Below are 26,945 nucleotides of genomic sequence, written 5' to 3'. Positions count from 1 at the left end.
GAGAGAGAGAGAGAGAGAGAGAGAGAGAGAGAGAGAGAGAGAGAGAGAGAGAGAGAGAGAGAGAGAGAGAGAGAGAGAGAGGAGGGAGGGAGGAGAGAGAGAGAGAGAGAGAGAGAGAGAGAGAGAGAGAGAGAGAGAGAGAGAGAGAGAGAGAGAGAGAGAGAGAGAGAGAGAGAGAGAGTAGGGTAGCACTGAATTATTGAAGAACCACCATGACAGGTGTTGACGATGAGATAAGGTAGATGCACAAGGTTCTGGGAGAGGACCAACTGTAGTTTCGCCTTATTCTTTGCATCCTTCGGATAATCCTTGATCGCTTATTCCACCCGTTCAATTGAAAGGTGAAAATTATGAAGAATGGGCGAGATCGATGCGGAACGCGCTTCGAGCAAAGAAGAAACTTGGATTCATTGATGGAACATTGAGCAAACCCCCTAAGGACTCAACAGAGATGGAAGACTGGTGGATGGTGAATTCCATGCTAGTTGCATGGATTACCAATACAATTGAGCCATCGTTGCGGTCTACGGTGACGTACATGGAAAACGTCAAAGATTTGTGGGAGGACCTGCGTCAAAGGTTCTCAATTGGTAATGGACCATGTGTTCATCAACTGAAGTTGAAATTGGCTGCGTGTAAGCAACGCGGGCAGCCGGTGATGGCGTACTACGGTAAGATAAAGATGATGTGGGACGAGTTGGTGAACTATGTGTCGATACCCGTGTGTCATTGTAACGGCTACAAGTGTGATATTTCCGCTGCGCTTGAAAAAAAAGGGAAAAGAGAAAGTTCATCAATTCTTGATAGGGCTCGACGATGCAATATATGGGACCGTGCGTTCAAATATATTGAGTATGGCCGCTACCGAACATGAATAGGACATATTCAATAATCATTCAGGAAGAGTGACATCGCAACTTCGCACGAAGTAAGGATGACCGAGGTGATGTGGTGGGATTTTCAGCACAAACAGGCTCAGTTGCAAGAGCAGCTGCTGTCCGCACAGAGGAAAAACTTGGATCTTGTAGACATTGTGGACAAACCGGTCACGACACAACGGAATGTTACCAGATCATTGGATACCCACAGTGGTGGGGAGATAGGCCTCGAGAAACTGGAAGAGGAGGTGGTTGAAGTAAATGAGGAGGAGCCTTGGGACGCGGGAGATGAGGTAATATTAGAATTAATGCTACTCGTGTCACTACAGCTGAAAATACAGGACAACACCATAGAGTGGGAGCTGAAGCGAATAATGTTGGATTTCCCGGTCTTAACAAGGATCAATGGTCGACGTTACTGGATCTCTTGAACTCGAACAAATGTGGATAACGTTTGTCTGATAAGGAAAATTTTAATGAATGGATTGTAGATTCTGGTGCCTCACATCACATGACATGAAATATAAAAATATTGTCTGACGATCGTAAAATTACACCGTGCCCTGTCCGACTACCTAACGGGGAGAATACCCTTGCATCGAGAGAAGGAAACTTGTCTTTGGGAGCCCGCGGTTGTTTGCAACATGTTCTGTTTATTCCAAATTTGAATTGCACTCTTATATATGTAGCTAAGTTGTTGAAAGAATTAAATTACATAGTCACTTTCGCTGATAATTTGTGTGTAATACAGGACCGAACTTCGAGGACCCTGATTGGAGTGGGTGAGGAGTGCAGTGGGGTTTACCATATTCGAGGATTTGCACCAGTACGAGTGAATAAAGTCGTTGGATTAAGTGAGCAAGAGTTGTGGCATAGACGATTGGGACATCCTTCTAATCAAATATTGTCATTTATTTCTGCGATTAAGAATAGAATTAAAAGTAGTAATAGTGAGACCCACGAACCATGTGATATTTGTTTTCATGATAAACAAACTCGTGAAGTATTTTTCAAAAGTGATAATAAAGCTGATGATTGTTTTGCTTTAATTTAGTTGTGATTTATGGGGTGATTATAGAGTACCTGCGTCTTGTGGTGCTCATCATTTTCCGACAATTGTTGACGATTTTTCAAGGGCAATGTTGGTTTATTTATTTCTTGAGAAGAAGGAAGTGGGACAAACTATTAAAGTCAGGGGGATATCAGAGCTTGATGTTGTAGAAGTCAGGGGGAGCGAAGACAATACCTGTGAGGTTGAGGTAACGGATTGTCAAGATGGCATCGTAAATGAAGTTTTGGAAGAACCGTCACCAACAGAGAATCTTGGTAGGGGACACCGCCAAGCCAAGCCTTCAGTTCTATTAAGGGATTATGTTACTTACAGTGCTCAATTCTTACAAACCCCCACGCACACTGTACCCAACTCCTCGATGGGATCCTCAGGTATTACTCCTTATCCCATAGAGAATTATGTGACTTGTGCTAGTTTTTCTAGGTGCCATCGAGCTCTTTTGGCTACAATTGATACATGAATTGAGCCTAAGCATTTCTCAGTTGTGGTGAAAGATGCAAAATGACAAGAAGCTATGCAAAAAGAGATACAAGCGTTGGAGGACAATGAAACGTGGGCATTTGAACGTCTACCACCAGGGAAGAAAGCCATAGGGTCCAAATGGGTGTATAAGATCAAATACAAATCCGATGGAACAATCGAAAGATACAAGGCTCGCCTGGTGATTCTAGGAAATAATCAGCGAGAAGGGATAGACTACAACGAGACATTCGCCCCCGGTAGCGAAGATGGTGACATTGAGAACGTTTTTGGCTATTGCTGCTGCGAAAAATTGGGAACTTCATCAGATGGATGTAAGTAATGCATTTTTACATGGGGACTTGCATGAAGAGGTTTATATGAGATTGCCCTCTAGTTTTTCCTCTAAGGATCAAACAAAGGTTTGTAAACTGAAGAAATCTCTCTATGGATTGCGGCAGGCTCCAAGATGTTGGTTCACGAAGTTGGAGGCCGCTTTGAAGAATTACGGCTTTTCTCATTCATATTCATATTATTCCCTTTTCACTTGGTGCAAGGGAGTTTCTCATTTGGGCGTATTGGTCTACGTTGATGACTTGATCATTGCAGGCAACGAATCTACAGCAGTGTCAAATCTCAAAGAATACCTTGGTCGTTGCTTTCATATGAAAGATCTTGGTGTCCTCAAGTACTTTCTCGGTATAGAAATGTGTCGTGGATTGAAAGGAACTTTTTTGTGCCAATGTAAATATTCTTTGGACATTGTCACAGAAATAGGGTTGTTAGGCGGTAAACCCGTGTCTGTTCCGATTGAACAAGACCATAGATTAGCTTTGTCAAAAGAGCCGTTCATGAATGGTCTGGAGAAATATCGACGACTCGTTGGAAGGTTAATATACTTGACAATCACAAGACCTGAACTTATTTATTGTGTACATGTATTGGCTCAATTTATGCAAACCCCGAGAGTGGATCATTGGGATGTTGCATTACGGGTTGTCCGGTACTTAAAAGGTAACACCGGGCAAGGTATTTTTTTGCGCTCCGACAACGACTTGCGTTTGGATGCGTATTGTGATTCTGATTCGGCAAGTTTTCCACTCACTCATCGCTCGCTAACGGGTGACTTTTTAATGCTGGGAACCTCGCCTGTTGCTTGGAAAACCAAGAAGCAACACACTGTATCTCGCTCATTTTCCGAAGTGGAGTATCGATCGATGGCGACCACATATTGTGAGTTGAAGTGGTTAAAAGAGCTGTTGCATTTCCTTGGTGTGGTGCACGATAAACCGATGAGATTATATTGTGATAGCAAGGTTGCGTTGCATATTGCTACTAATCCTATTTTTCACGAAAGGACGAAACACATTGAAATTGATTGTCATTCTGTTAGAAATGAGATTAAACGAGGCACAATATCTACTTCTCATGTTCGAACTCGTGAACAATTGGCGGATATCTTGACAAAAGGATTGGGTAAACAACAGTTCGATCACTTACTTCACAAGTCGGACATCCGAAATCTCCATGCGCCGGCTTGAGGGGGAGTATATATATATATATATATATATATATATATATATATATATATATATATATATATATATATATATATGATGATAGAAATAGATCACCTTAAGTAGTTGAGATAGAGGGAGCTGGGAGAGCAAAGTGGATCACTGCTCACGTGCTAGATGGCCCTGAGATACTTGCGAACAGAGAACACGTGAACTAGGTCGGGGTTGATCCGGCGGAAACCCCTCCAACGCTCAAGTCAGATGTGCGGATTGTAGAAGTAATTGAGAGAATATGAATTGTCCAATTGGCTAGATAATAGGGTGTACCTTTAATAAATGAATTAAATCATTATTTATACATTGTCGATTGGGTCGAGGTTAATTAATTTGTTGGGCCCAAACCTTATTTGAAGGTAATTGGGTTTTCGTAATTGTGTTCTTCTAAATCGGACTCGTGGCCCAGTGGGTAGAGAGATTGTAAGCTTGTTGGGCTGACCCAATTAGGCATATCATTAGTCCCCCACTCTCGAGTCGATGTGGGAGCCAAGTCGAAAAGGGTACCGGATCGTGTCGATAGTAGATCGATTTTGTAGTGCTCCGTTAATTGTTGGCGTAGTGGGGAGGAATAATAATTTGTATTTATCCGTTTGAGAGCGCGCGCGATTTGGTGAAGCGTGTTGAAATTCGCGTGCGATTTGGAGAAGCGCGTAAAAATCCGTGCACGATTTAGTGGAGTGCGTTAAAATTCGCATGTGATTTGATTCGGAGGGAGAGCTGACGCATGATTGGATGGTGGGGGGTCCCGCGCGATTGGATGTTGGGGTGAGGGGGGGGGGGGGGCGATGTGATGTTGAGGTAGGTGGGGCGCGTGATTTGATGATAGGTGGGGGGTGGGACCGCGGAATTTGATACTGGGTGTGGGACTGCGGAATTTGATACTGGGTGGGGGACTCGCGATTTGACATTTGGTAGGGGAGAAGGGTGCTGTCCGCGCATTCCTTTTTTTTTTTTTTTCTTCTTTTTTTTCATCTTATTCTTTCTTCTTCTTCTTCTTCTTCTTTTTTTTTTTTTTTTTTTTTTTTCTTGTTTTTTCTTCTTCTCTTTTTTTTAATGGCATGTGGCCCGAGGGGTGTGGAATTGTAGGTTCTTCATTTTGTTTTCATATTTGGAGTTGATGGGTTCGCCCACTACTATTTCATTTGACGTTTATTTTGTATGACATTGTCATTGGTTTGACGCGTTGCTTGTATGTGTTTACATTTAACATTGTGCGTGATGTACTTGATGAGAGGATCAGTCTCTCAAGATTTTTTTTTATGGGGATCGTGCCCCTTGGTAGAACTCATGGGTCGTAAGTATGTTGTTAGGACCGTGACCACGTTTTAAATGTAGGACCCAATGAAAACAGATAGAGAAGTTTATGAAATCAAGCTGGCCAGGCTATATAGGTTATCATAACATCTCTAAGTGTTCCCAGGGTTAATGTTGACTTGAGAAAATAATTATGTAGTGGCAGAGCAATAACACCGAGTGTAAGGGAAATAAATTGTTTTATTCATTGCTTGAAAATGTGAAGGCTACAAGCCTACTTGAGGCGAATGTAACTAAACAAGTAGGGAGCGAGGCTCGAAATAACTAAACTTTTACTAAGTAGATGATGTAGGTGTTTCGTCCAATTGATGTAGAGAGGTGAGGAGGTGCATCATCCTTAAGGTAGGATAGCCTCCCAGTTTAGGATGATACGATCACTAACAATGTTATGGGCTTGAGAGACTCCAAGTGTCATTTACATCATTGGAAGTCCAGGGACGTAGAAAGAGATTGTCAATGAGATGTCGACGATTGTCGTCGGCCATCTTGTCGCCGGGTGCTCAAGTGATCTTCATCTCTTTTTCTCTTGGGAGGAGCGAGGGTCGAAGCTTCTTCGATGCACACGTGTTTCTCAGCGCGACTTAGTAGCTCTTCCAGAGTGGTTGAAGGTCTTCCTGCAATAGATTTCTTGAATCTACCTTGCTTCAAGTTTTGTTGAATGAATTCAGAGAGCATGCTTCCTCCCATGTTAGGAACTTCATGAGCTGCCTCTACAAATCGTTGAATGTAGTTGCGGAGGGTTTCGCCCCCTCTCTGGGTGATAGTGAAGAGGTACGCGGAAGTCTTAGCGTACTCTTTGTTGATAGCGAAATGGTGGGTGAAACGATCCGTTAGTTGGGAGAGAGCTTCAATTGACCCAGTGGGCAAGGAGTTGAACCAGCTCAATGCTCGTTCGGAGAGTGTTGTGCGAAACATCTTGTACATTGCCGCATCAGTTGGGCCATATAGATATGCCATGGCGTAGAACTTTTCTAGGTGCTCATGTGGGTCACTAGTTCCATCGAACTGCGGTAGACTCGAAACCTTTACCCGTTGGGGTAGTATCTCATTGATTATTGCGACATGAAGGGATTGCGCCTTTAACTACTAGAAAATCGCGTTTTAGCTACGGACAAATTTGTAGCTAACTAGCCACAATCCGTCACTAATCCCCATTTAGCGGCAGATCAGACCCGTAACTAAATCCGTAGATAAAAGCCGCGTCGCTAATTTTTTGCTACGACACCATATAAATCTGTTGCTAAATATAGCAACGGAAATATTCATTGAAAAATCCATCGCTATATCTAACAACGAGTACGTCACCAAATATGTCCGCAATATTCGTGGCAAACAGTCCATTGCCAATTCCATCGCTAAGTTTGTAGAGGGATACCCATTGCTAAATTCGTCGCAAAAGTTGTAATTAATTAAAATTATATTTCATTGCTGTATTATTCTAATGATTTTTTTAATACACATATTCTAATGCTTTTCTTCATATACTTCATGCCAATAAAAATAAAAGAACACACATTCTCAATAAACAAACAACATACATTACCCATTAACATAACATTCAATCAAAGTATCAAACACTTAAAATAAGAACTTTCCATTGATGAAACGGATCATTACCGTTACATAGAAGTTACATTTTCTATATTCTACCCTTGTTGTCCATTTCTAAATAAACAAAACCGCCTGGGCGGTACGAAATTATCTACACAATAACTGTAGAAAAATAAAGTTTTTATATCAGGGTTTTACACCTTCTCTTGCTGCAGCCTTAGGGATACAATTCTGGATAAGACTCGTACTCGCTTCCATCTAGTTGCACCACGATAAAGTATTGGACTTTTCCCTATTCAAACAGAGAAGAAACAAATCCCACAAGCACTAAACTACTAATATATATCATAATTTGAAATATTTTCACGAATGAATACCTTTTTATCACGCATAAGCTGGAGATTTAACAAACTTCGGACTTTTTGCCTGATAATCATTACAAGGGGAAAATACATCATTAAAAATATTTGGCCAATTAGTTTACTAAATGACAAATGGAGAATTATGAACTTTAACAAGATACGATATAGTATGACTTTAACAAGATACCATATAGAAGAACTTTAACAAGCAAGGTCACCATGCATTCTTCAAATTACCTTGGACAATCCTTTTAGAAATACCAAAGTAAAGTAATGCTAATTAGATGTTGACGAAACCTGTCAAATCCCATAAACTAAAACCAACTCAAAGCAACATTCATAAATGGGGGTTAAAAAATAGTATCTGGTTAGACAAGCTCAAATATTTGCTGAAAGTTAAAAAAAGACAGCACATGTTCAAAAGCAGCCAACAACAAATGAAACGCAAAGATCCGAAAGGCACTAGGAACTTCTGCAAGCACAATATGAAATATCAGAGCAATTTAAGAGTATAGAAAAAGAATTAAGACCATCAATTTGTACTAATAACAGTATGTATAATTAACATACACCCTCGGATATTAAGCATTCAAACTAGCCAAGTGCCTAGTATGTTGGAATCCAATATCTGTACATGGCTAATCCTAAGCATTTGAACATATAAATAAAATTTCATTAGAACATAGAGACACAATCAAGGTAGGTAATCTCTTTTCACATTTTCATAATTTTCTTAATCAACTGGAGTAAACATCAGTTTTAATAATCTTTTTTTTTTATATATATTTTCATAATTTTCTGAATCGGGACATAATCAGCAGTATTATTATGAAATACTTGATAAAACGAAATAAAAAACAAAGTATTTTTCAAGTAACAACAAACAAGATTCAAACAGAACTTATAATTCAAGATTGTGTCATTTTCAATACACACAGGCTAGCTAACAAATATACAAGTTCTTCATTATGATTCTTCTAACATATGCTATCTATCTTCAAAGAGACTTGGTATATTCTTTCTATTTATATTAGAAGGATGTACAATACTGGATTTCAGATTGTTGAATACAGTTTCTTACTCCGTTATTGCCGGGGAAAGATATTTGTGAAATATGCACATCGCCTTCCATTCAAATAATTTATTGAAACTTCAATACATTAAGCAAAACATATTTTAACATTACTTGCAACTCTTTGGGTTTTCTATTTATCATATCAAGGGGTCATACCTTCATAGACATGAGGCTTCTCAATGCAAATTGTTGCATAAATGTGAATTAGCCAACTCTAAGAATCAAAATTTCCAATTGCTTGTAAGGTCAGTGGACCCAACCCACTACTGTTTCAAATCTGGGTGCAAAATAAATTCAAAAACATTGAAAGTCAAAACAAATTGAGTAGCCGACAACAAGACAAAGCATCTTAATATAAATTCAAAAAAAAAAAAAATCAATACGAAATAAAATAAGGATTCATAGATTACCCAAACAAATAGGGTTATTTACCTCATAAGACATTAAACACTCAAACCCTAAGTCATAAAAAAATCAATCAAAAAGAATATACCTATTTATAATTAGGGTTTTTTAGATCTGCCGCTCTAGGGCTAGAGACGACAACAGTGGCGTCATTGCGACTGTGACTGGTGGAAATTGGAGTCTGAGACAGAGAATAGTGGTCGGCGAACACGAGAACATCAAATGAATTGAATTAGCACGGCAAGATGGGACGACTAATGGCGACGAAGGGTTGAAGCGGGATAGAGAAACTGTTGGTTTCTAAAGGAAACTCGAAAATAATAAGAAGATCGTGTGAGAATAGTTCACACGAGTCAAATAAATTAATAAATTAAAATAACTAAATAGATTTTAATAAAATTTGAAGGGTATAAAATCATTGAAGAAAGAAAATGATTTAATTTTATATTAGCATTGTATTGTCTCCCGTCGCTATATTTGTTGCAAACTAGTTACTTTAGAAACGAATTTGATATCCGTCGCAACTTTCCGTAGCTATATGACCGAAGGGACATATTTCTTGTACGTCGTTAAATCTATCGCTAATTGTTCATTTCGAAACAGATTTACTATCCGTCGCTAGTGTCCGTTGCTATTTGGCGTTTTTATTGTTCTTCCACCAATGGGATTACCTATGTGGGGAAGGTGATTTGAGCGAGATACCCGACTGTTAATTTCATCCTCTCCACCATTGTGTGGAGGAGCTCGTTGGCGAGAGGTGTTGCCTCTTGAAGGTGAACGTGGGTCTTGTCGCCCAGTTCGTGCATCTTGGCGATGAGTAGGTTGTTGCATTTGAGACCTAGGGTTTGAGGTGGATGCGGTATCCACTGGCGGTGGAGGATGTTGTGGCACAGGTAGAGATGCAAGGGGAGCGTTGACTCCCGTTGTGGCGATGTATTGTGCCACTGCTTCAGTGGCAGCACGAACTAAAGCTTCCGCAATCATGTGTTGGAGGGCCTCTTCGGTTATTTGAACCGTTCGGGAAGCATGGAGCAGTGGAGCAGGTAGTGGAGGATCGACGAGTGGTGGATCCCGAGGGGGATTCACCTGAACCTCGCGAGGTGGATCCGGAGCACATGGAGGAGGTGGCAAGGCAGAGCCTCCGCGAATTGGCAGATTGTTAGCTGCGTCATTCTCTCTCTTAGTGGATGACTCAGGAGCATCTTGCAGGTTACGTGATCTGGTATAATTTCCCACATATGCCGTCATTATGATGATGCTAGAAATAGACCACCTTAAGTAGTTGAGATAGATGGAGCTGAGAGAGCAAAGTGGATCACTGCTCACGTGCTAGATGGCCCTGAGATACCTGCGAACAGAGAACACGTGAACTAGGCCGGGGTTGATCCGGCGGAAACCCCTCCGACTCAGACGTGCGGATTGTAGAAGTAATTGAGAGAATATGAATTGTCCAATTGACTAGATAATAGGGCGTACCTTTAATAAATGAATTAAATCGTTATTTATACCTTTTCGATTGGGTCGAGGTTAATTTGTTGGGCCCAAACCTTATTTGAAGGTAATTGAGTTTTCGTAATTGTGTTCTTCTAAATCGGACTCGTGGCCCAGTGGGTAGAGAGATTGTAAGCTTGCTGGACCTGACCCATATCAAAATATATATATATATATATATATATATATATATATATATATATATATATATATATATATATATATATGTGTGTGTGTGTGTGTTACGTAGTATATGTTAAGTTATTGATGAAATTGAAATGCAGTACATCCTGAATATATCAAACTATAAAAAATGACATGGTCTTTAAAATTAAATATAATATCATTAATATGTATGTAATAATGTAACTTTCATATATCGACTATCCTTCGAAAAGTATAGAAAAAAATCAAAAATAACCATCATACTAAAACGCTGAAATATTTAAATTTTCAAATATCTGATTTATTTTGAGTTAAATAGTATTTTTATTTTTTTACCATATTTATTAACATGGAAGCTCGAAAGAAAAAAAAAAAAAAACAACAACAATCTATCAAAATGGTGACCAATGCTATTTAGAAGAATTGGTGCATAGACTTTGATTATTGAAACCTAAAATAAAAGAATTCCTCCCGTCTCATACTTTTCTATTTTTAACATGATTTGAATTTAAAAAGAAAAATCATTTATATGTCATTCTCAGTTCTCACACACAAATACTAATGCACAAGCAAATAAAACAATAAATTCATTAACTACATTATTATAAGTATAGGGATGGCAATCAATTTCCGTCCCTCCCCGTCTCAAAATCTGCACTCCAATCCTTGTAAAAATCCTAAAAAAATTATAAATACATGTATTTTTTTCACTCAAAATATTCTTGTGAAACGAGCTAGAAACAATAATTAAAAATATCACGAAAATAATATTAAATTAAATTTATATTCATGGACGTGAACTAAAGACAATAAAAATTAAATTTACTTTTATGGAAATAAGATTAAATAAAAAAATAATTTAAAATAACAGTTCAATTATTTTACGGGACGGGGCTACGGTACGGGATGCGGGGTGGGTACAACAAAACCCATCCCCACCCCGTACCCAGTCTAGATTTTTGCATTAATCCCCATACCCGCCCTATATTTTTTCAAGGCGGGTATTCCTTACTATTTTCGGGGCAGGCAAAGAGTATCCACCGGAGCGTGTCAAATTACCATCCTTAAGAAAAAAAAAAGGTATTATTTAAGTTAGTTCCCAGTCATTGTCTTCCTCAAATAAGTAAAATAAATTAATCTCTTCAATGCCCCGTCCCCCTTAAATTAATTCCAAATCATCCAATACTTTCTATTATATTATATATATTACATAGAATTAGTAGATGATAACTTGGCTCAATTGGTCAAGTTCCTTTGTTTTGCCTCAATTTAGCACCGTCTAATGACGTGGCATCTCTCCATTGGTTTAATCGTAGGGCCCAAAAATATTAGTGTGACGTGGAGTTGCGGATCTGAGGCCGATACTGAACCGGATTTAAAAAGAACATTTCACGTCCAATCTTTGCCTACAAATAAAACCTGATCGGGCCCCTTATCTCTCTATTTATTTTCGGAGTTCGGGAGCCTGTGCAGGCGAAGACATTGTATTAGGAGATAATTCTTCTCTCTAAATTCTCTCTCTAGAATTTACCGTCGATAACATCAACCAATTCGCATTTTAGAAGTTAATTTGATTGCGGTTACAGTGAACAATCCCCAATTAATCGAGGAGCTTTTGATATTTGAGAGATGGTTAATTCCGATAAACAGCAACCGATGAACGGCCGGCGTACCGATGATGTAGATCGGGCGGATCAAATATCCGACGGCGACGGTCCGGTCAACGTTTCTTCTAGCGGCGGCGATACGCCGGCGAGCGCGAATCAATCGGTTACGCGGAGGTTGAGGGAGATATTTGTGGAGGATGGAGATGGGGATCTGCTGCTGCAGAGGAGTGACAGGGAGGACGGTGTTCTGCAATGGCTTCGCGCATTGGACATGCAGGTTATGGGTGCTTGCCGAGCGGATGAGAGGTTAAAGCCTATGCTGAAGCTAAATGTTTCCACCGGCGTAGCCGAGGACCGTCTGCTGGATCACCTTAGTCAGGTATCTGTGATCAATCAATTATTCGTTTGTTCTTCGGCAGTTACTGCCGGTGTGAGTTCTTATGGCCCAAGCATTCTGGTTTTATCTTTTAGCTTTTCTTTGCTTTAGTTTAGATTCTGAGTTATTCTGTTAATACAAGAGGCCTTCTCGTGTTAGGGATTTTTTAGTGCATTTTATACCGCCCTCTTACATATCTTGTTCAATGAACAGCACTTTGAGCCGTCGGAAGTTGGTATGCTAGCGAGGTGCCTGTGCGTACCTCTGGTTTCTATTCGGGTTGGAAAGATCAGCAAACAAGGAACATTCTTGTCTCCAACATCTATAAGGTAGTTGTGATAACTTGTATTGTTTTTCGGGAACATTTCCGTGCCTTCAGAATTTCATTACATGTCATGGCTTAGAAGATAGAGGTTTTCTTCTGGGACCTGATACTTGCTTTTGTTGCCCGTGTTCCCTAGGATAGGTAGTTTCTTCTGCATATATGTCCATAGATCAGTAGATTTGTTGAATACATATAAGAATAATTAGGATGACAAAATTATTTCTTCTTTTTGTCCATGATTGGATTGTTTGCTGAGCTATGATAGAAGCTAAATTTTTAGACGGGTTATATTTCATACATTTTCCTTCTTTATTTTGATTTCCCTCTGTGGGGAGTCTGTTGTGGGGAAACCATGAAATATGTGAAATCTAAGTATAAAATGGTTGATGAAATATTCATCATGTATTGAGAAGTGTTGAATTGTATGTTGATCTTGCATGGTTTTTATTTCATGCATTTTCTTCTTTGTTGTCTCCTTATCTGAGAGTGAGCTTGTGCCACTTTTTGATCAGTAAAGGCAATTGATAGAATTAAGGCTGTATGTTCTCCCACCCTCTGAAATTGGGCTAAGAAGTGCAATAAGAATCAATTTAAATGATAATATAACTATGAATGCTAAGTCGCTTTGTTGTGTGATTGATTTACAAGCCTACATGTAACACTCGACAATTTTTTGGCTGTCAAATATCTTGTTATTTGCCTGTTGGTATACATATATTTTATTTTACTTACCCTTATAACTTATTTGTATAAAATGCTCATAAAAACTAGCCTTTTTGTAGTTGTCTTTGCTGATTTTTCTTTGACGAATGTTAATATTTCCAATAGGTTTAATTGTTGCTAGCATAATTATCTGCGTACCCTCTAAGTCTAAGATAGGACTAGAGTGTTATATTATGATCTCTGACCACTAACTTTGTCTAGGGTTTATTTTTTCGGTGTATTATACATGAATTGCAGACATATATTAATCAACTCTTGATCGGCACTACATCTTGGTATGACTGTTCATACCTAGGAGGTGCGTATGACCTCTGGAGACACCTGGGAAGGTTGGTGTGGTACATATGTTTGTGGTATTGGTACAATGGAATTTGCAGTTCATCGTATCTGATGACCTTTTATGTATCTCATGACATTGATATCATCAAATACATATATATTATTCTACTCTGTATTACAGTGTCATATCACCTCTACATGTCCTTGCAATATTTACTGTCTTTAGGCCATGATATATGCTGTATGTAGTTGTGCTTCTTTTACAAGGGAAATTACTCTTCTATCTATTCTTATATTTTCATGATGCCTGAATACAATGGATGTTGTAATTTAGATTGTTAATGGTAATATTTTTCGTGCTTCCAAGTGAAAATATCTTTTGACTTGTAGGTAAATTGGGCGTATACTATTATGATCTCTGAATTAAGAAGAAGTTAAGGTAGATTCATGCTACTACAGTAATACATTATATCATGCCTTGACATAGTTCTTTGTCTTCATATATATTGGAACAATACATTCTCACTCTGATGCTTGATGCTGCTGTTTATATTGTTTTTCTGGCCGTAATATATTATACTTCCCTTTTGATATATCATACTAATATGCACTCTTTTCCATATTTATACCTTTGGTTTCCCTTCCCATTAACTCTCTGTTTTCGTTTTGGGATCATAGGTTTTATTTGTAATATGCTACTTTTTTTATGGCTGTAAATGTTGAAAGTTTGCGACTGGTGTTCAGTTTCTTTAAAGTTTTCAATGTGTCTAAATTAGAGTTTTTTGGTCAATCATGTGGCTATATTTGGTTGCCATGTTTCTGTCTAAGCATAATTAATATGATTCATAGTTCTTAAAATTTATAACACCACCATAAATATATTTTCATCAAATTTGTGCGGGTTTGTCATTGATGCTAGATTTTTTATTTTTTTAGCTTTATCTAGCTCACCCTGCACTGTAAAATATTTTCATAAATTTGTGGGATTTTTTTTTTTTTTTTTTTTTTTTTTTTATATAGCAATGTCTAGCTTGCCATCTGTTTGGTTTCATCTTCTCTGCAGAAACAAATCTGCCTGAGATCTTAATAGTCAATTGGGCTTTTGAGAATATATATGAAAGAAAGCTAAGAATTTTACAGCCAACACTGAAAAATATAGGATAGTGGATCTTTAGTTACATGTGAAAAGTAGGAGGGGTAATGGAATTGTAAATTAGGAAGTTCAGACATCACACCAATGAAATATCAGGTGAATTTAACAGTCGAACTTGTGAAGTCTGGAATTTACACCTCACTCCAAATGTGGCTACATTAAATGAAAAATTAATTAATGTTACTGTAGGCATTGTAAATGAGCCATATTCTTAAAATCATGCACCCAGTTGAAAGTGGTTTGATAGGTTTCAAAACTTGAATAATTAACTTCGGTTCTCATTATCTCGGTTTCTTGTTATAAGTTGGAAATCAGGAAAAAGAAAAGCATTATAGAAAAGCATAATCTCACATGAGGATGGCTAGTTTCATTTACTTCATAAAGTACCGATAGTTCTTTCCTGGCTTTCCGTTCTTAATTTTTTTGTAATTATTTGAACAGGGGAGATTTATGTCTCACACTCTTGCCAACTTCTGATCTGCGCATATTATTCAATGGGGGTGATGGTTATATGGAGAGGCTGGCAACTTTAAGCACTGAAGCTAAGTTCACTGATATAGAAATTGAAGGGATCTCTGAAGACAAATCTGGAAGGTCTTTCTTGATAAAGAGCTCAGATAATGTAGTTTCTTATTTTTGGTGCTCCGAAAAATCTAAGCTTTTGGGGGACGAATTATTGGGAAAGGTAAAATCGTTGAAGAATTCATTTATGTTCAGTTATATGGTTGGGATAAGTTTCTAACTTATTTTAATCTTGTGTGGCTTAGATGAAGGATTTGCTTGTGAGAAAACCTACACTGGGTGAATTAACCGGAATAAGTGACTCGCGTCTCAACTGTTTCGCAAGTCATCTTCGATCTCATCTTGCTAGTGGGAACCAGTCAACAGCTTCAGTTGACTCGGCTGATTTTTCTGAAGTTCGTTTTCCACAATCGAAGAGTTCGCGTACAAAGAAAAGCCAGATCTATCAGGGCGGTTTGAGCCCTAGGCCAAGTTCTTTCAAAGAGGGTCTGCAAAAAAGTTTGTCTTCCTCTATAAGGAGTGCGGCCAGAGAAAAATTGAGGCGTCGTGGGGAAGATTTTGTTTCATGTGTTGACAGTTTATCTCTTTCTTCATCAAAAAGTACCGATCCATCTATTCAATTTCAGAAAGACACACTTTCTGAATTGAACGGTACACTCCCATTTGATGCATTGAATTTGTCGGTCCCCGAATTACCGTTGTCAAGTCAAGCTCCTTTCACTCCTCACTACTGCTATTGCCCTCCCGTTACATCGGCACTACACTACACCAAAGGAAATCCAATGCTACCCTTTTCATCAACTGAACCATTCTCTCTGCCTCCACTTTCTTCTCTGCTAGCATCTGCCAGGTCATCATCATCCAGTCTCTTGACTTCTAAACCATTGCTAAATCTAGCCGATCTTCCGCCTCTAGATTTCCCAAGCTTTCTACCGGAGCCTTTAGTCAGGCTATCAACTTCACAGCAGCAATTGATTCCAACTTTTACACCTTTTATTTGCGACTCGATAGTTCATATTCCAGTGATTGAAATGTGCTCTTCTGGCCAAGGGTATTTGGTCAGTGCAAGCCCTGCTATGACTACCTCGATTCCACCATTAAACCCAAACGCCGAATCTGTGCTGGAAAAAGGTGCTAGAGAGACGCTCCACATGCTCATTAACAGCTCCAACCAACAACCTAATCCGCAATTTCTTGAGGTATTTCCGAGCAGTAGCAGTATTTACAATGGAGACAGAGATATGGATGCTATCACCAATAGCATGTCTACTATGGGGCTTATTTTGCTGTCGGATAAATCTATGGGTGGTGGCAGAGATGATTTGATTGAGCATAACGAGAAGCCTTCTCACTCTGGTTCGTCTGGTTTTGATGAAGGGATAGATTGATTCTATAGAAATAGTGTTCTTTTTTTCTTCCAGTTTGTAGATTTCAGTTTTTTCCATGGAAATTGTATATGGGTTGTCGGTTATGTTCAGGTTTGTAATTGAATAAGGGTCGTTTATATGTAATCATCCATTTTTTTTGAGAAAAGAAAGGTGAAAGTGCAAGTGTTTCTTTTGTGTTTTAGTTTTCGTGCAATTATTGTACGGTGGAGCACGCTTTACAGTACGTGTACAGATAATGAGATACTGCCTACGGTGTTGAAGAAGATGGAGATGAGTGTAAGACTTGAACAATTGGCATCATTAGCGCAGAGGAGTCACTTTATATTGTAATGGTACTATACTAAATGGACTCCACCAAATTGTGTGTCTAACTTCGATTGCAAGTGTTTCTTTGGTTGTTTCAGTAACTTCGATTTCGTATTTTTTTCAAAAGTATGATCTCTCTCCTTTACTTTGGTTATGCTTTTGTAGCGTTAGTTACTTTTTTGGAAAATGTGTTTAGGTGCTTTTATACGTTCGATGATCAGCAAGTTGTAAAATACGAAAGGCATCATCTGATTTCTGATAAGGGAGTCGTCGTATTTGCAGATGGGCTCTTTACTTTTGCGATTCTCTCGGTCAGAATTGCTCGTAAAATTACAATTTTCTCGTCTTACATCACATAGATATTTGTAGGAAAAAAAAAAGAACAAAAAAGTTATGGGGTAAAATTACTCGAGACTAGAGTACTAGTTTAGGGAAATTTACGAAACACTGTCATTTTTTTTAATTCATTTTTCTTTTATTTAAACAATTATTGAATGTTACTAATGTTGATACAACTACACATTACATTTAATTAATTAAAGATAGCATTATTTTATCCGAAATGATACTTACATAGTAAAAACTGATAGGTCATAGAGTAATTCCAATATTTATTATTTTTTCATATTTAAAACTTTTCTTTTCGTCAAACTCCGTGGAACGCTAATTTTCGACTCATACGATAGCATATTTGAGGTAAATTTTATATTTTTACGATTCGTGAATTATGAATATCTCGAATTAAAAATAAATAAATAATGAATTTATGCTATTTTCGTGTTGTAAATAATATGTATAATGTGGGTTTTTTTTTTTTTTTTTTTTTTTTTTTTTTTTTTTTTTTTATCTTAACCATAGTTTTTTTTTTTATGCTACACCCCGTGAAGACTACACGGGATAATTTTTTATCATTGATCTACCCACACTAATGTGTGTGTGTTAGTGTTAGGGGTGAGATCGGCTCGGATCGGGTCGGTTTTGGCCTCAAACCGAACCTGGAACCGAAATGGTCGGTTCACGAAGAACCAAAAACCAAACCGGTCGGTTCATGTCGGTTCGGTTCTACTCGGTTTTTCGGTTTTTTTTTTCGGTTTCGGTTTTTTTTCGGTTCCTAAATTTTCGGTTCGGTTTCTTAACGGTTCCGGTTTTCGGGTCGGTTTTCAGCCCTTTTTTTTCTCTAAAATAAATCTAAATAAGCCCAAAATATCCTAAAAATAATTCAGCCCATTTGGAACCAACAAAGCCCAAAAAGAAACGAGTTGGGGCGGGTTATTGGGCTGGGGCTGGTTATTGGGCTAGGGCACATTAAAATTCAGAGAAAAAAAAAATCAGGAATATATATTAGGCCCTATCAAAACGACGTCGTTTCGGGTCGGTTCGGTACATCGGCTCGGTTAACCACTTGAAAAACCGAGTGTGAACCGAAAATTTCGGTTCGGCGGAAATAAAAAACCGTATATGCGGTTCTTGCTTCGGGACGGCATACTTCGGGTCGGTTTTTCGGTTTTCGGTCCGGTTTTTCGGTTTTCGGATTTTTTTTCCTCACCCCTAGTTAGTGTGTATATGAATGGTACAGATCTACACGGTGTAGCATTAAATAAGAGACATGTTATTTCCATCCTCAAATATCTTATTTTTACACCAAATTAAATATATTTTCCATTTTACCCCTTTCTTCTTCTTTCACCTATATTTTTTTTAAAAATTATAAACTAATCTACCACCAAACTAATTAAAATTTAAAAAAAAAACCTCACAATTTTCATTGAAAATCTCTCCCTCTCGTGAATAGTACTTTCGTTAGAGAAAAACATTTTCTAAGGTAAAAAAGAGCAGGAATTCACATTTTTTGAGAAATAAATTAAGATTGTTTATATGAAAGGTCCTGAACTTCCTCCAGAGTTGGCTAGTTTGGATTAATATAATTTCTTTCCTAAAAAGCAAAAATACATAATCTGTAGGTCATTTGATATGGAATTTTAAATATTTCCTTGCAAAGAAATTTAAAAAATAAAATAAATTAATAAAATAAAATAGAAATAACTTAAAACACATGAGGATTAAGTGAGTATAAGAAAGGATGGTGAATTATAAATTTGAGGGGTATTTACGACATTCTATAATTTTTGGGTTGAATTGAGATACTTTGGAGGTGGAAATAACACCACTCTTAAATAAACCTCTTAACCATATTGAATGAAATTAATTAACTTCCAACTAGGTGTAAATTATCCATTATCCCATTTTATCTCTCTACGAATTGTTTCTCTTGTTTTGTTACTTTGTCTGTATATTTTCACTCTCGTTATTTATGTTCTTATGTATAAAATAAAAACGAACATATTTTACCTAATTATATTGTGGATCTTGATCGTCATCCGATGCATTCATTGGACGAACACTCATTTTCCTTTGTAAGTCACTCTAAGAAAATAGGTATGGGAATGATTTCTAATATACAAATTTTTTTTTTCTAATAATAAAGAGGTAAAGGAGAATAAAGAGTGAATTAATGCGAACGGTATTTGTAAAAATAGTACTGCGTTTATCAAGTCCTCTTTGAAAAAAAATGTGTGGAGTGGGATTGATAAAAAGGGTGGGGAGGCCTGTATAGATATTAAAATTGTATGAATTAACTGATTCATTGTGACGTCATTTTCATTTCTCTACGAAGAAAACCCCAAAACGATTTCTTGCAAATTCCCCATTAATGGAAGAAACGAATTCGAAGAAGAAGATCAACTGTACGGAGGGAAGCAGCAGCAGTGGTACTGGAAGCAGTAGCAGTAGCGGCCCATACGACACCGTATGGGAGTGCGTCATCCCTTACGTCAACGACCCGCGCGATCGGGCCGCCGCGTCGCAGGTGTGCAAGCGGTGGTACGCGATCGACGCCATAACCCGCGCGCACGTGACCATCGCCTTCTGCTACTCCGTCACTCCTCAGATTCTCTCACGCCGGTTCCCCCAGCTCGAGTCCCTCAAGCTCAAAGGCAAGCCACGCGCCGCCATGTTTAACCTAATTGATGAAAATTGGGGCGGCTATGTTGCGCCGTGGCTGAATGAAGTCGCCATCGGCTCCTTCCCGAAGATGAAGGCGCTCCATTTTAGGAGGATGATTGTGTCGGATGCAGATCTCGAGAGGCTAGCCTACTCAAGAACTGGTAAATCTCTGGAGGTTTTGAAGCTCGACAAGTGTTCGGGTTTCTCTACGGATGGGCTGCTGCATATCGGACGCTTATGCAGGTAAAACGAAAACGGAAATTTTTTATTTGTTCTTTTTTCTTGTTGATCTCTGACCTGTTTGATCTTCAATATTGTTTACTGTGGGTTTGAATTTTGTGTTGTTTCTTCTTGTTGATTATGTGTACTACACTTCGCAGTTCATTTGTTTTCCCCTTTTAGTTTACGTTATTTAGAGTGGAAGTGATGCTTTCATGTGTCTAAATGGCAAAAATTATTCGAGAGTCTTGATGGATGGGCATATGTCATGAAAGATTATAAGCTTTTGTTTGCGGAAGAGTAATGCACAACGACAAATTGAACATCCGTACATAGGGCACGTACTTGATGTTATTTGAACGAAATGACGACAAATAACTAAATAACTAGTGCAAAATATGGTGTCGATCACCTTCACATGATATAATTGCTCATTCATATGTGTCTTTAAGTATGAGATGTGATCTCTACAAAGTATGCACTTCTGTTGCACAAGATCATTCAGATTTTCGGGTTAAATAATAATTTAATATTTAAGGAATTAACATATATTGGTCAATTGTTTTGAGTAAGGTTGTATTCAAGTGAAACGTATGATGCAAAAACACCATTCGGAATTCTTCTGAAAGAAAATCCGTAGAAAACTGATTTATTCTTGGTAGTAAAAGAAAAAAAAATACAGGCTAGGAGCTTTTAGTGTGGAAGGTAGTCAAAATTGGGATTTTAAGTTGAATCGAAAGACTAGGAACTGCGTTATTACTGTGGAAGTAGCAAAAGAACTTGTATCATTGTTAACTTATAAACTCAAGTACCTCAATCAATATTTTAATATATTACCTGTATTTGAACACTTATGCATCTAGTTTACTCCCTTATAACATACAATTGTATTGATGATATTTATCACTTTCAGTTCGACACTACAAAGTCAATCTTGTTATTATATCGATTCTTTTGGGTTTCTCAAACTTAAATTTTTATTTTGTAGGAATTTGAGAACACTCTATATGGAAGAAAGCATGTTAGTTGAGAAAGACAAGGAGTGGCTGCATGAGCTTGCTTCAAACAATTCAGTTCTTGAAAATTTGAACTTTTACATGACTGAACTAACGCAAGTCAAACCTGGAGATATTGAACTTATAGCAAGCAGATGCAAATCTTTGGTATCAGTGAAGATTAGTGATTGTGATATTTCTTACCTCGTTGGATTTTTCCGAGCTGCATCTTCATTGGAAGAGTTTGGCGGCGGCTCTTTCAGTTTGCCTCTCCAACAAACTAATGAAGGTGTTTTTAGTGATCCATTTGAACCGTATGCTGGTGTTGCATTCCCACCGAAACTGTGCGGCTTGGGTCTTACTTATATGGGAAAAGCAGAAATGCCCGTCATTTATCCTGTTGCTTCAAAGCTTAAAAAATTGGATCTCCTTTATTCTCTGCTTGGCACTGAAGACCACTGCGAGTTACTTAAAAGATGTCCAAACTTGGAATTTCTTGAGGTAATTTACCTATGTTGTTATTACATATACGCCTTTCCCTCCTGCAGATGAGTGATTTTATGTGCTCTAAATCTTGTATAATTGGTTCCAAAGATGGGGGGTTCACTGTTAAACTTTTAAATTATTTAGAGTTTTTGTTTGTTTAATCCATGTATAAAATGTTTCGGACATGAATGATAATCTCATTGACTTTGTGTTGTCTAGCTAGCTTACCTTTCTTTTTGGTCAATGTACTTTTCCGAGTCCACACTCATCTCCTGATTATTGGTTGAGGACCTCACGCAAACTTAGGTGCACATGCAATACTTGTATTGGCTACTTTAATATCAATCAAGTTTTACCATCCTTTTCCATAAATTCTTACAATGCAACAGACATATTAAATTGTCTCTATTCAGTCCATGATGAACCAGTAGATACAGTACACAAACCCTCGTTAGGAGAACAGTTGATACAGTACAGTACGAAGGAAGGCAGATAGTTAACTATTGCCAAGTATGACTTGTTGAGTTAAATAAAGATGCAAATTACTAGGTCTAATAATCTAGTATGATTTTCCTTGCTGCCCAGTCGTAAAAGCCTAGCCTTTTAGTTTGTCCTATAGTTTTGTCGATAAACAAGATTTGATTGACTGTAGTGTCATCGTAAAGTATAGCAGACAACTTCAAAACTTTCAGATAATGTCGTTAATGTAATATTCCTGGTTTTTTTTCTCCCTCCTAAATGAATAGAATAAATAGACTTTTCGAGTAATGTGATGTTGAATGTATTTCAATCTTTATGCAACAGGCAAGAAATGTTATTGGAGACAGAGGACTAGAAGTTCTTGCTCAGTTTTGCAAGGGAATAAAAAGACTTAGGATAGAGCGAGGAGCTGACGAACAAGAGATGGAAGATGTAGAAGGCATGGTCACACAGAGAGGATTGATCGCATTATCCCAAAACTGCCTCGAACTGGAATACTTAGCTGTATACGTCTCCGATATTACAAACTCAGCCTTGGAATGCATCGGCGCATACTCGAAAAACTTATCAGACTTTCGGCTGGTCTTACTCGACCGAGAGGAACGGATTACAGATTTGCCCCTCGACAACGGAGTTCGATCTCTCTTAAAAGGCTGCGATAAGCTTCGGAGGTTTGCTTTGTATCTCCGCCCAGGGGGGCTAACAGATGTGGGGCTGAGTTACATAGGGCAGTACAGCCCAAAAATAAGATGGATGCTTCTTGGTTATGTCGGTGAGTCCGATAAAGGTATAATCGAGTTCTCAAAAGGGTGCCCTAGCCTCCAAAAGCTGGAAATGAGGGGCTGTTGTTTCAGTGAGAGAGCTTTGGCTATGGCTGTACTAGGGTTGACTTCTCTACGGTACTTGTGGGTGCAAGGATATAATGCGTGTGGAGATGGGCGAGATCTTTTAACCATGGTTAGGGCTAATTGGAATATTGAGTTGATACCTGCTAGACGACATTTTGTTCATGATGATGAGAGAGGAACCCTAGCAATTGCTGAGGATCATGCTCATATACTCGCCTACTATTCGCTTGCCGGTGAAAGAAATGATTTTCCCAATTCTGTAAGGATGTTCGATCCTAGTGCTTTTAGGAATCCGTAGACTTGCAAAAAAGGGATCTTTCAAGGTAATAATATTCATTAATAGCTTTTTGGTTTTCGTTTCTATCCCGAGATTTTTCATGTACGCTCGTTGGTTTTGTGGGTTAATAATGTTTCTTGGGACTGAAGTGTTTCGAGGATTTCGTATTGAACTTAAGTGCGTAATTCGGTGGAATTTGGTCATTTATTGTAGTGAACATGTTTTGTAATAACCGAAATTATGGGCAAATGTAAGTGAATTTCATTGCTGTATAATTCAGTTTACATATGTATTATTTTGCTGTAGATATCTGCAAGTCGTTATATAAGTTTTTAGTAGCTTGCCTTTTACTGGATAAACTAGTAGAAAAATGGATTTTTACTACGATCATTAATATCAGCAAAAAGTCTCAAATTCGTAGTAAAAATGTTTTTGCTACACATTGCTACGAATTTGCCCCGTTGCATATACGGGTGTGCCAAAAACTTTGTTATGGTAGATGGTTGTCGCAAATACTTTTTTGCTACGGTAAAGATTGTTTCGTAGTAAAAGGTACCTTTTGTTATGGCTCTTTACCTTAGCAAAAAAAAAATTGTAAAAATACCATTTTTCTACTAGTGATATTAACTGGGATTCTGACAAAAAACTTGAAATCTTTGGGTCGAAACAATCCAATTAAATCTCCAAATTAATACAGGTGTCGAGACCGAAAGAAATTATTATTCAAACGAGTTTCTTCTGTAATTTAAGGGGGGAAAACAACAAATCTTACAATGATTGAGGCCAAATTGACAAATTGTAGTCCAAACTTTATTCACAAGTCTATTCCTCTGAGAGGTCTACAAATAAAATTACAAGCTGCATTCTTGCAACAAGAATGAACAAATATATATGTATAAATAAAATCTTGTACTAAATCACAAAGAAAATGGAATTAAACGTGTGTGTGTGTGTGTGTGTGTTTAACTACTGGTGGTCAACATTTAGGAAGATCAGAAGGAGGAGGTAAGATTGACTGATTTGGACCTTTTCCATTTTCCACTACAAATGCCATCTTTAGACCCCAAGTTGTATGTATTTCCAAATGACAGTGCAAAAACCAAACCCCTGCAAAAACATATATGTTCTTTATGGTACTAAGAAGAACAAACAGCTAATCAAAAGTCGAATATATTATTTTAGTTACCTGGATTGTCTGCCCTGAATCTTATGGCTGTCCATCCACCTGTCGGTACACTTATCGTGTTCCGCTCAATCGGATCGACGAGATTGAAACTTTTCGGATCATTTTTAGGATCGTAATTCCCTATCCCTTTCCCCACAACGTAGAAGTTAAATCCATGCAAGTGCGTCGGATGGCTCTCGGGTGCTATTATAGCCGTCCCCTGCAAAACAATCTGAACCGTCGAATTATAGCCCAATCTATACACTTTCGTCCCGTTTGTTGTCTGCATGTTCGTCGGTGGGCTTCCCGTGTAGTTGTAAGGAACGGGCGGATTTCCCGGGAAATCATCTGTGTACACTCCGCTTACGTTGTAATAATGCGCTTGAAGGATCGCCGTGGTGGGCATAACAAAGGTCACGTTGTTTATATCGGCCACCACTCGGCTCCCGTTGACACATGTACCGCACGGGTTCACTCCAACGCCTATTGCTAACAAGAGCGAATGATCGATGTTTTTCGGTATATTGGCCGGATATTTTCTTGAATTGAGGCTTCTGAGCGAGTCCATGAAGTTTGTTGTTACTTTTGTTGCGTTCTTCGAGGGCATTGTGGTTAGGGTCGTTGGGGAAGAGGCGGAGGCGGATAAAGTTCCGTTGTAGCGTAGTGTTGCGGTCGCGGTTTGGCTGTCGGTGGCCACTATGGTGTCCATGAAGGGGGAGATGGCGATTTGGTAATTTCCGATTTTTCGATCGGCTTTTAGGAGGGCGTTTGTGGTTTGGCCCGGCCCGATGAATATTGTGTCCGTTCTGAAGGGTTTTGTGTAGGTGGCGTCGACCTCGACGATCGTCATTTGGTGGCCCGCGATTTTGAAGAAGAGCTCTTCGTTGACCGCTGCGTTGACTATGCGCAGCAGGTACGTCTTCCCACTTTCGACGTGCAGAGTGTAGCCTGAGAGAGAGAGAGTACGTTTTGTTCTTCAAGTTCATGAATCTATTCTATTAGGTAATTATTTTCTATGTTAGTAGATTTATGTGGAATTTAGTACATAGTTTAGAGTTTTATCCCAACTCCATATGATAGAGTCAGTTGATTCAGTATTATATCTCTGTCTATTTTGACTGACTATTCTATAATATTACTGTTTGGTTATTCTGTCAGATTGAATTCTGGATTATCCTACTTCTGTGTTCTAACAGCAACAAAGAAGCATTTCTTCGATACACGAAAAAGAGAAGAAGAGAAAAGTCGATCATTTGGTCTACCCTTACCCTTAGAAGAGCAATTAGGAGCGGGTCCCGTTTGTCCGTTGATTGTGTGTGCGTCAGACACGTTAGGCGGCTGTCCTAATTTCATAGCCTGGTTGATCACCATCTCCACATCCGACTTCCACCATTCTCCTATATATATACACTAGTAACGGTTTACGAAAAATTCAAATCCTAGCGAAAACTATTCTGCATACATATATATATAAATAAATTGGATTAAGTCTAATTACTAACCAAATACGATTATCTCTTCCTTGTCGGGTTTAGGAAACGGATAAGGAACACCGCGTTTGGGCAAAATGACGATAGCGCCATGCACGGTTGCTCTTTGCCAGTTTATATGCGCATGCCATAAAAGTGTTCCCCTCTGCCCCGTGAGGGTAAAGTTGTAAATATAGCTCTGACCCGTCTGAATCGGGCATTGGGTTATATATGCTGGCCCATCGGCCCAACCGGTCCGCAACTGTCTAATTCCGTGCCTAATATACATATATATAGCAAACTAAGATGTTAAGCTATAAACAACTCATTTAAAAAAGAAAAGTTAAGGTTGTTAGTTAATCGGACCAGTGGATTGTAACATTGTCTTTAACGTGATTAACGACCCTCACAACCACGGTATCGTCTTCCCTTGCGTACAGAGTGGGTCCCGGAAACTTCCCGTTTACCGTGATTATGGGTTTGCTTGCACATAGCTTGCTAGTGTTTTTCTTTACCACCTGCACATAGAAAAAATATATTGTGCCAATGACAGTTTTTGTATCTATCATTCTTGAAATTAAATCAATAATAAACACGGTTATCGATTAATGTACTTACGGTGAATTTGTAGTGCCGAATTCTTGACTCAACGAGCGAAGATTTCCATAATAAAGCTGCGACGAGCATCATAACTAGAAAACGGAACACCATCGTGTAATTAAGTCTTTTTGTTTTTTAATTCTTAATCGTAAATTGCCTGTACTTTCGGACATTACATATATATATATATATACATTTGATGATGTGTCGTTGTACTTGGGTTAGGTGGAAAGAAGGAAATAGCCATGCAAGTTTTCTTGTATATTACATAAAGTAGTTACTGATTTGCTTAAGAAGGGTACTGTTGTCATTTTTTTCAACGGAAAATGGCAACGATTATGAGAAGAAGCAGCATTCCGAAAGCTACATATCCTCTGT

At 38.3% G+C, this 26,945-nt stretch overlaps 5 protein-coding genes and 1 long non-coding RNA gene across 6 annotated transcripts; 3 read left to right on the top strand and 3 right to left on the bottom strand.

The window, feature by feature from the left end:
- The first annotated feature begins 370 nt into the window (after positions 1 to 370).
- LOC105953585 (uncharacterized) lies at positions 371 to 874 on the top strand. The gene has a single exon (XM_012977256.1). The coding sequence runs from the start codon at positions 371 to 373 to the stop codon at positions 872 to 874; it is 504 nt and encodes a 167-aa protein (XP_012832710.1).
- A 4,876-nt stretch (positions 875 to 5,750) lies between these two features.
- LOC148770105 (uncharacterized) lies at positions 5,751 to 6,254 on the bottom strand. The gene has a single exon (XM_088818984.1). The coding sequence runs from the start codon at positions 6,252 to 6,254 to the stop codon at positions 5,751 to 5,753; it is 504 nt and encodes a 167-aa protein (XP_088675110.1).
- Positions 6,255 to 6,842: 588 nt separating this feature from the next.
- LOC148770104 (uncharacterized) lies at positions 6,843 to 9,080 on the bottom strand. Its single transcript, XR_016031547.1, has 4 exons — positions 8,779 to 9,080; positions 8,442 to 8,562; positions 7,398 to 7,682; positions 6,843 to 7,274 (listed from the first exon to the last, which is right to left on the bottom strand). It is a non-coding gene; the product is annotated as an uncharacterized LOC148770104 (long non-coding RNA).
- Positions 9,081 to 11,786: 2,706 nt separating this feature from the next.
- LOC105953612 (flocculation protein) lies at positions 11,787 to 16,881 on the top strand. The gene is made up of 4 exons (XM_012977286.2): positions 11,787 to 12,332; positions 12,543 to 12,658; positions 15,251 to 15,494; positions 15,577 to 16,881. The coding sequence occupies exons 1-4, from the start codon at positions 11,976 to 11,978 to the stop codon at positions 16,717 to 16,719; spliced, it is 1,860 nt and encodes a 619-aa protein (XP_012832740.1). The 5' UTR covers positions 11,787 to 11,975; the 3' UTR covers positions 16,720 to 16,881.
- A 2,672-nt stretch (positions 16,882 to 19,553) lies between these two features.
- On the top strand, positions 19,554 to 23,636 carry LOC105953610 (coronatine-insensitive protein 1). Its single transcript, XM_012977285.2, has 3 exons — positions 19,554 to 20,271; positions 21,236 to 21,743; positions 22,533 to 23,636. The coding sequence occupies exons 1-3, from the start codon at positions 19,736 to 19,738 to the stop codon at positions 23,352 to 23,354; spliced, it is 1,866 nt and encodes a 621-aa protein (XP_012832739.2). The 5' UTR covers positions 19,554 to 19,735; the 3' UTR covers positions 23,355 to 23,636.
- Positions 23,637 to 24,121: 485 nt separating this feature from the next.
- LOC105953609 (laccase-22) lies at positions 24,122 to 26,728 on the bottom strand. Its single transcript, XM_012977284.2, has 6 exons — positions 26,586 to 26,728; positions 26,334 to 26,485; positions 26,001 to 26,245; positions 25,767 to 25,895; positions 24,520 to 25,446; positions 24,122 to 24,440 (listed from the first exon to the last, which is right to left on the bottom strand). Exons 1-6 carry the CDS (start codon positions 26,676 to 26,678, stop codon positions 24,310 to 24,312), a joined length of 1,677 nt encoding a protein of 558 aa, XP_012832738.2. The 5' UTR covers positions 26,679 to 26,728; the 3' UTR covers positions 24,122 to 24,309.
- Positions 26,729 to 26,945: the final 217 nt, after the last annotated feature.

Source organism: Erythranthe guttata, chromosome 6 (genome assembly GCF_056151865.1).
Source record: "Erythranthe guttata isolate IM_541 chromosome 6, IM_541, whole genome shotgun sequence".
NCBI lineage: Eukaryota > Viridiplantae > Streptophyta > Magnoliopsida > Lamiales > Phrymaceae > Erythranthe > Erythranthe guttata.
The sequence above is the reverse complement of the archived record's forward strand: the minus strand, read 5'-3'. Positions and strand labels throughout refer to the sequence as shown.

What these genes read in the sequence shown, in the direction of transcription:
- LOC105953585 (XM_012977256.1), top strand. Translation starts at nt 371, where the DNA reads ATGCGGAACGCGCTTCGAGCAAAGAAGAAACTTGGATTCATTGATGGA.
- LOC148770105 (XM_088818984.1), bottom strand. Translation starts at nt 6,254, where the DNA reads ATGGCATATCTATATGGCCCAACTGATGCGGCAATGTACAAGATGTTT.
- LOC105953612 (XM_012977286.2), top strand. Translation starts at nt 11,976, where the DNA reads ATGGTTAATTCCGATAAACAGCAACCGATGAACGGCCGGCGTACCGAT. An exon ending in TTGTCTCCAACATCTATAAG is followed by an intron (nt 12,659 to 15,250) that starts GTAGTTGTGATA and finishes TTATTTGAACAG; the next exon opens with GGGAGATTTATGTCTCACAC. An exon ending in GGGACGAATTATTGGGAAAG is followed by an intron (nt 15,495 to 15,576) that starts GTAAAATCGTTG and finishes TGTGTGGCTTAG; the next exon opens with ATGAAGGATTTGCTTGTGAG.
- LOC105953610 (XM_012977285.2), top strand. Translation starts at nt 19,736, where the DNA reads ATGGAAGAAACGAATTCGAAGAAGAAGATCAACTGTACGGAGGGAAGC. An exon ending in CATATCGGACGCTTATGCAG is followed by an intron (nt 20,272 to 21,235) that starts GTAAAACGAAAA and finishes TTTATTTTGTAG; the next exon opens with GAATTTGAGAACACTCTATA. An exon ending in CAAACTTGGAATTTCTTGAG is followed by an intron (nt 21,744 to 22,532) that starts GTAATTTACCTA and finishes TTTATGCAACAG; the next exon opens with GCAAGAAATGTTATTGGAGA.
- LOC105953609 (XM_012977284.2), bottom strand. Translation starts at nt 26,678, where the DNA reads ATGGTGTTCCGTTTTCTAGTTATGATGCTCGTCGCAGCTTTATTATGG. An exon ending in TTCGGCACTACAAATTCACC is followed by an intron (nt 26,486 to 26,585) that starts GTAAGTACATTA and finishes TTCTATGTGCAG; the next exon opens with GTGGTAAAGAAAAACACTAG. An exon ending in TCCTAATTGCTCTTCTAAGG is followed by an intron (nt 25,447 to 25,766) that starts GTAAGGGTAGAC and finishes TCTCTCTCTCAG; the next exon opens with GCTACACTCTGCACGTCGAA.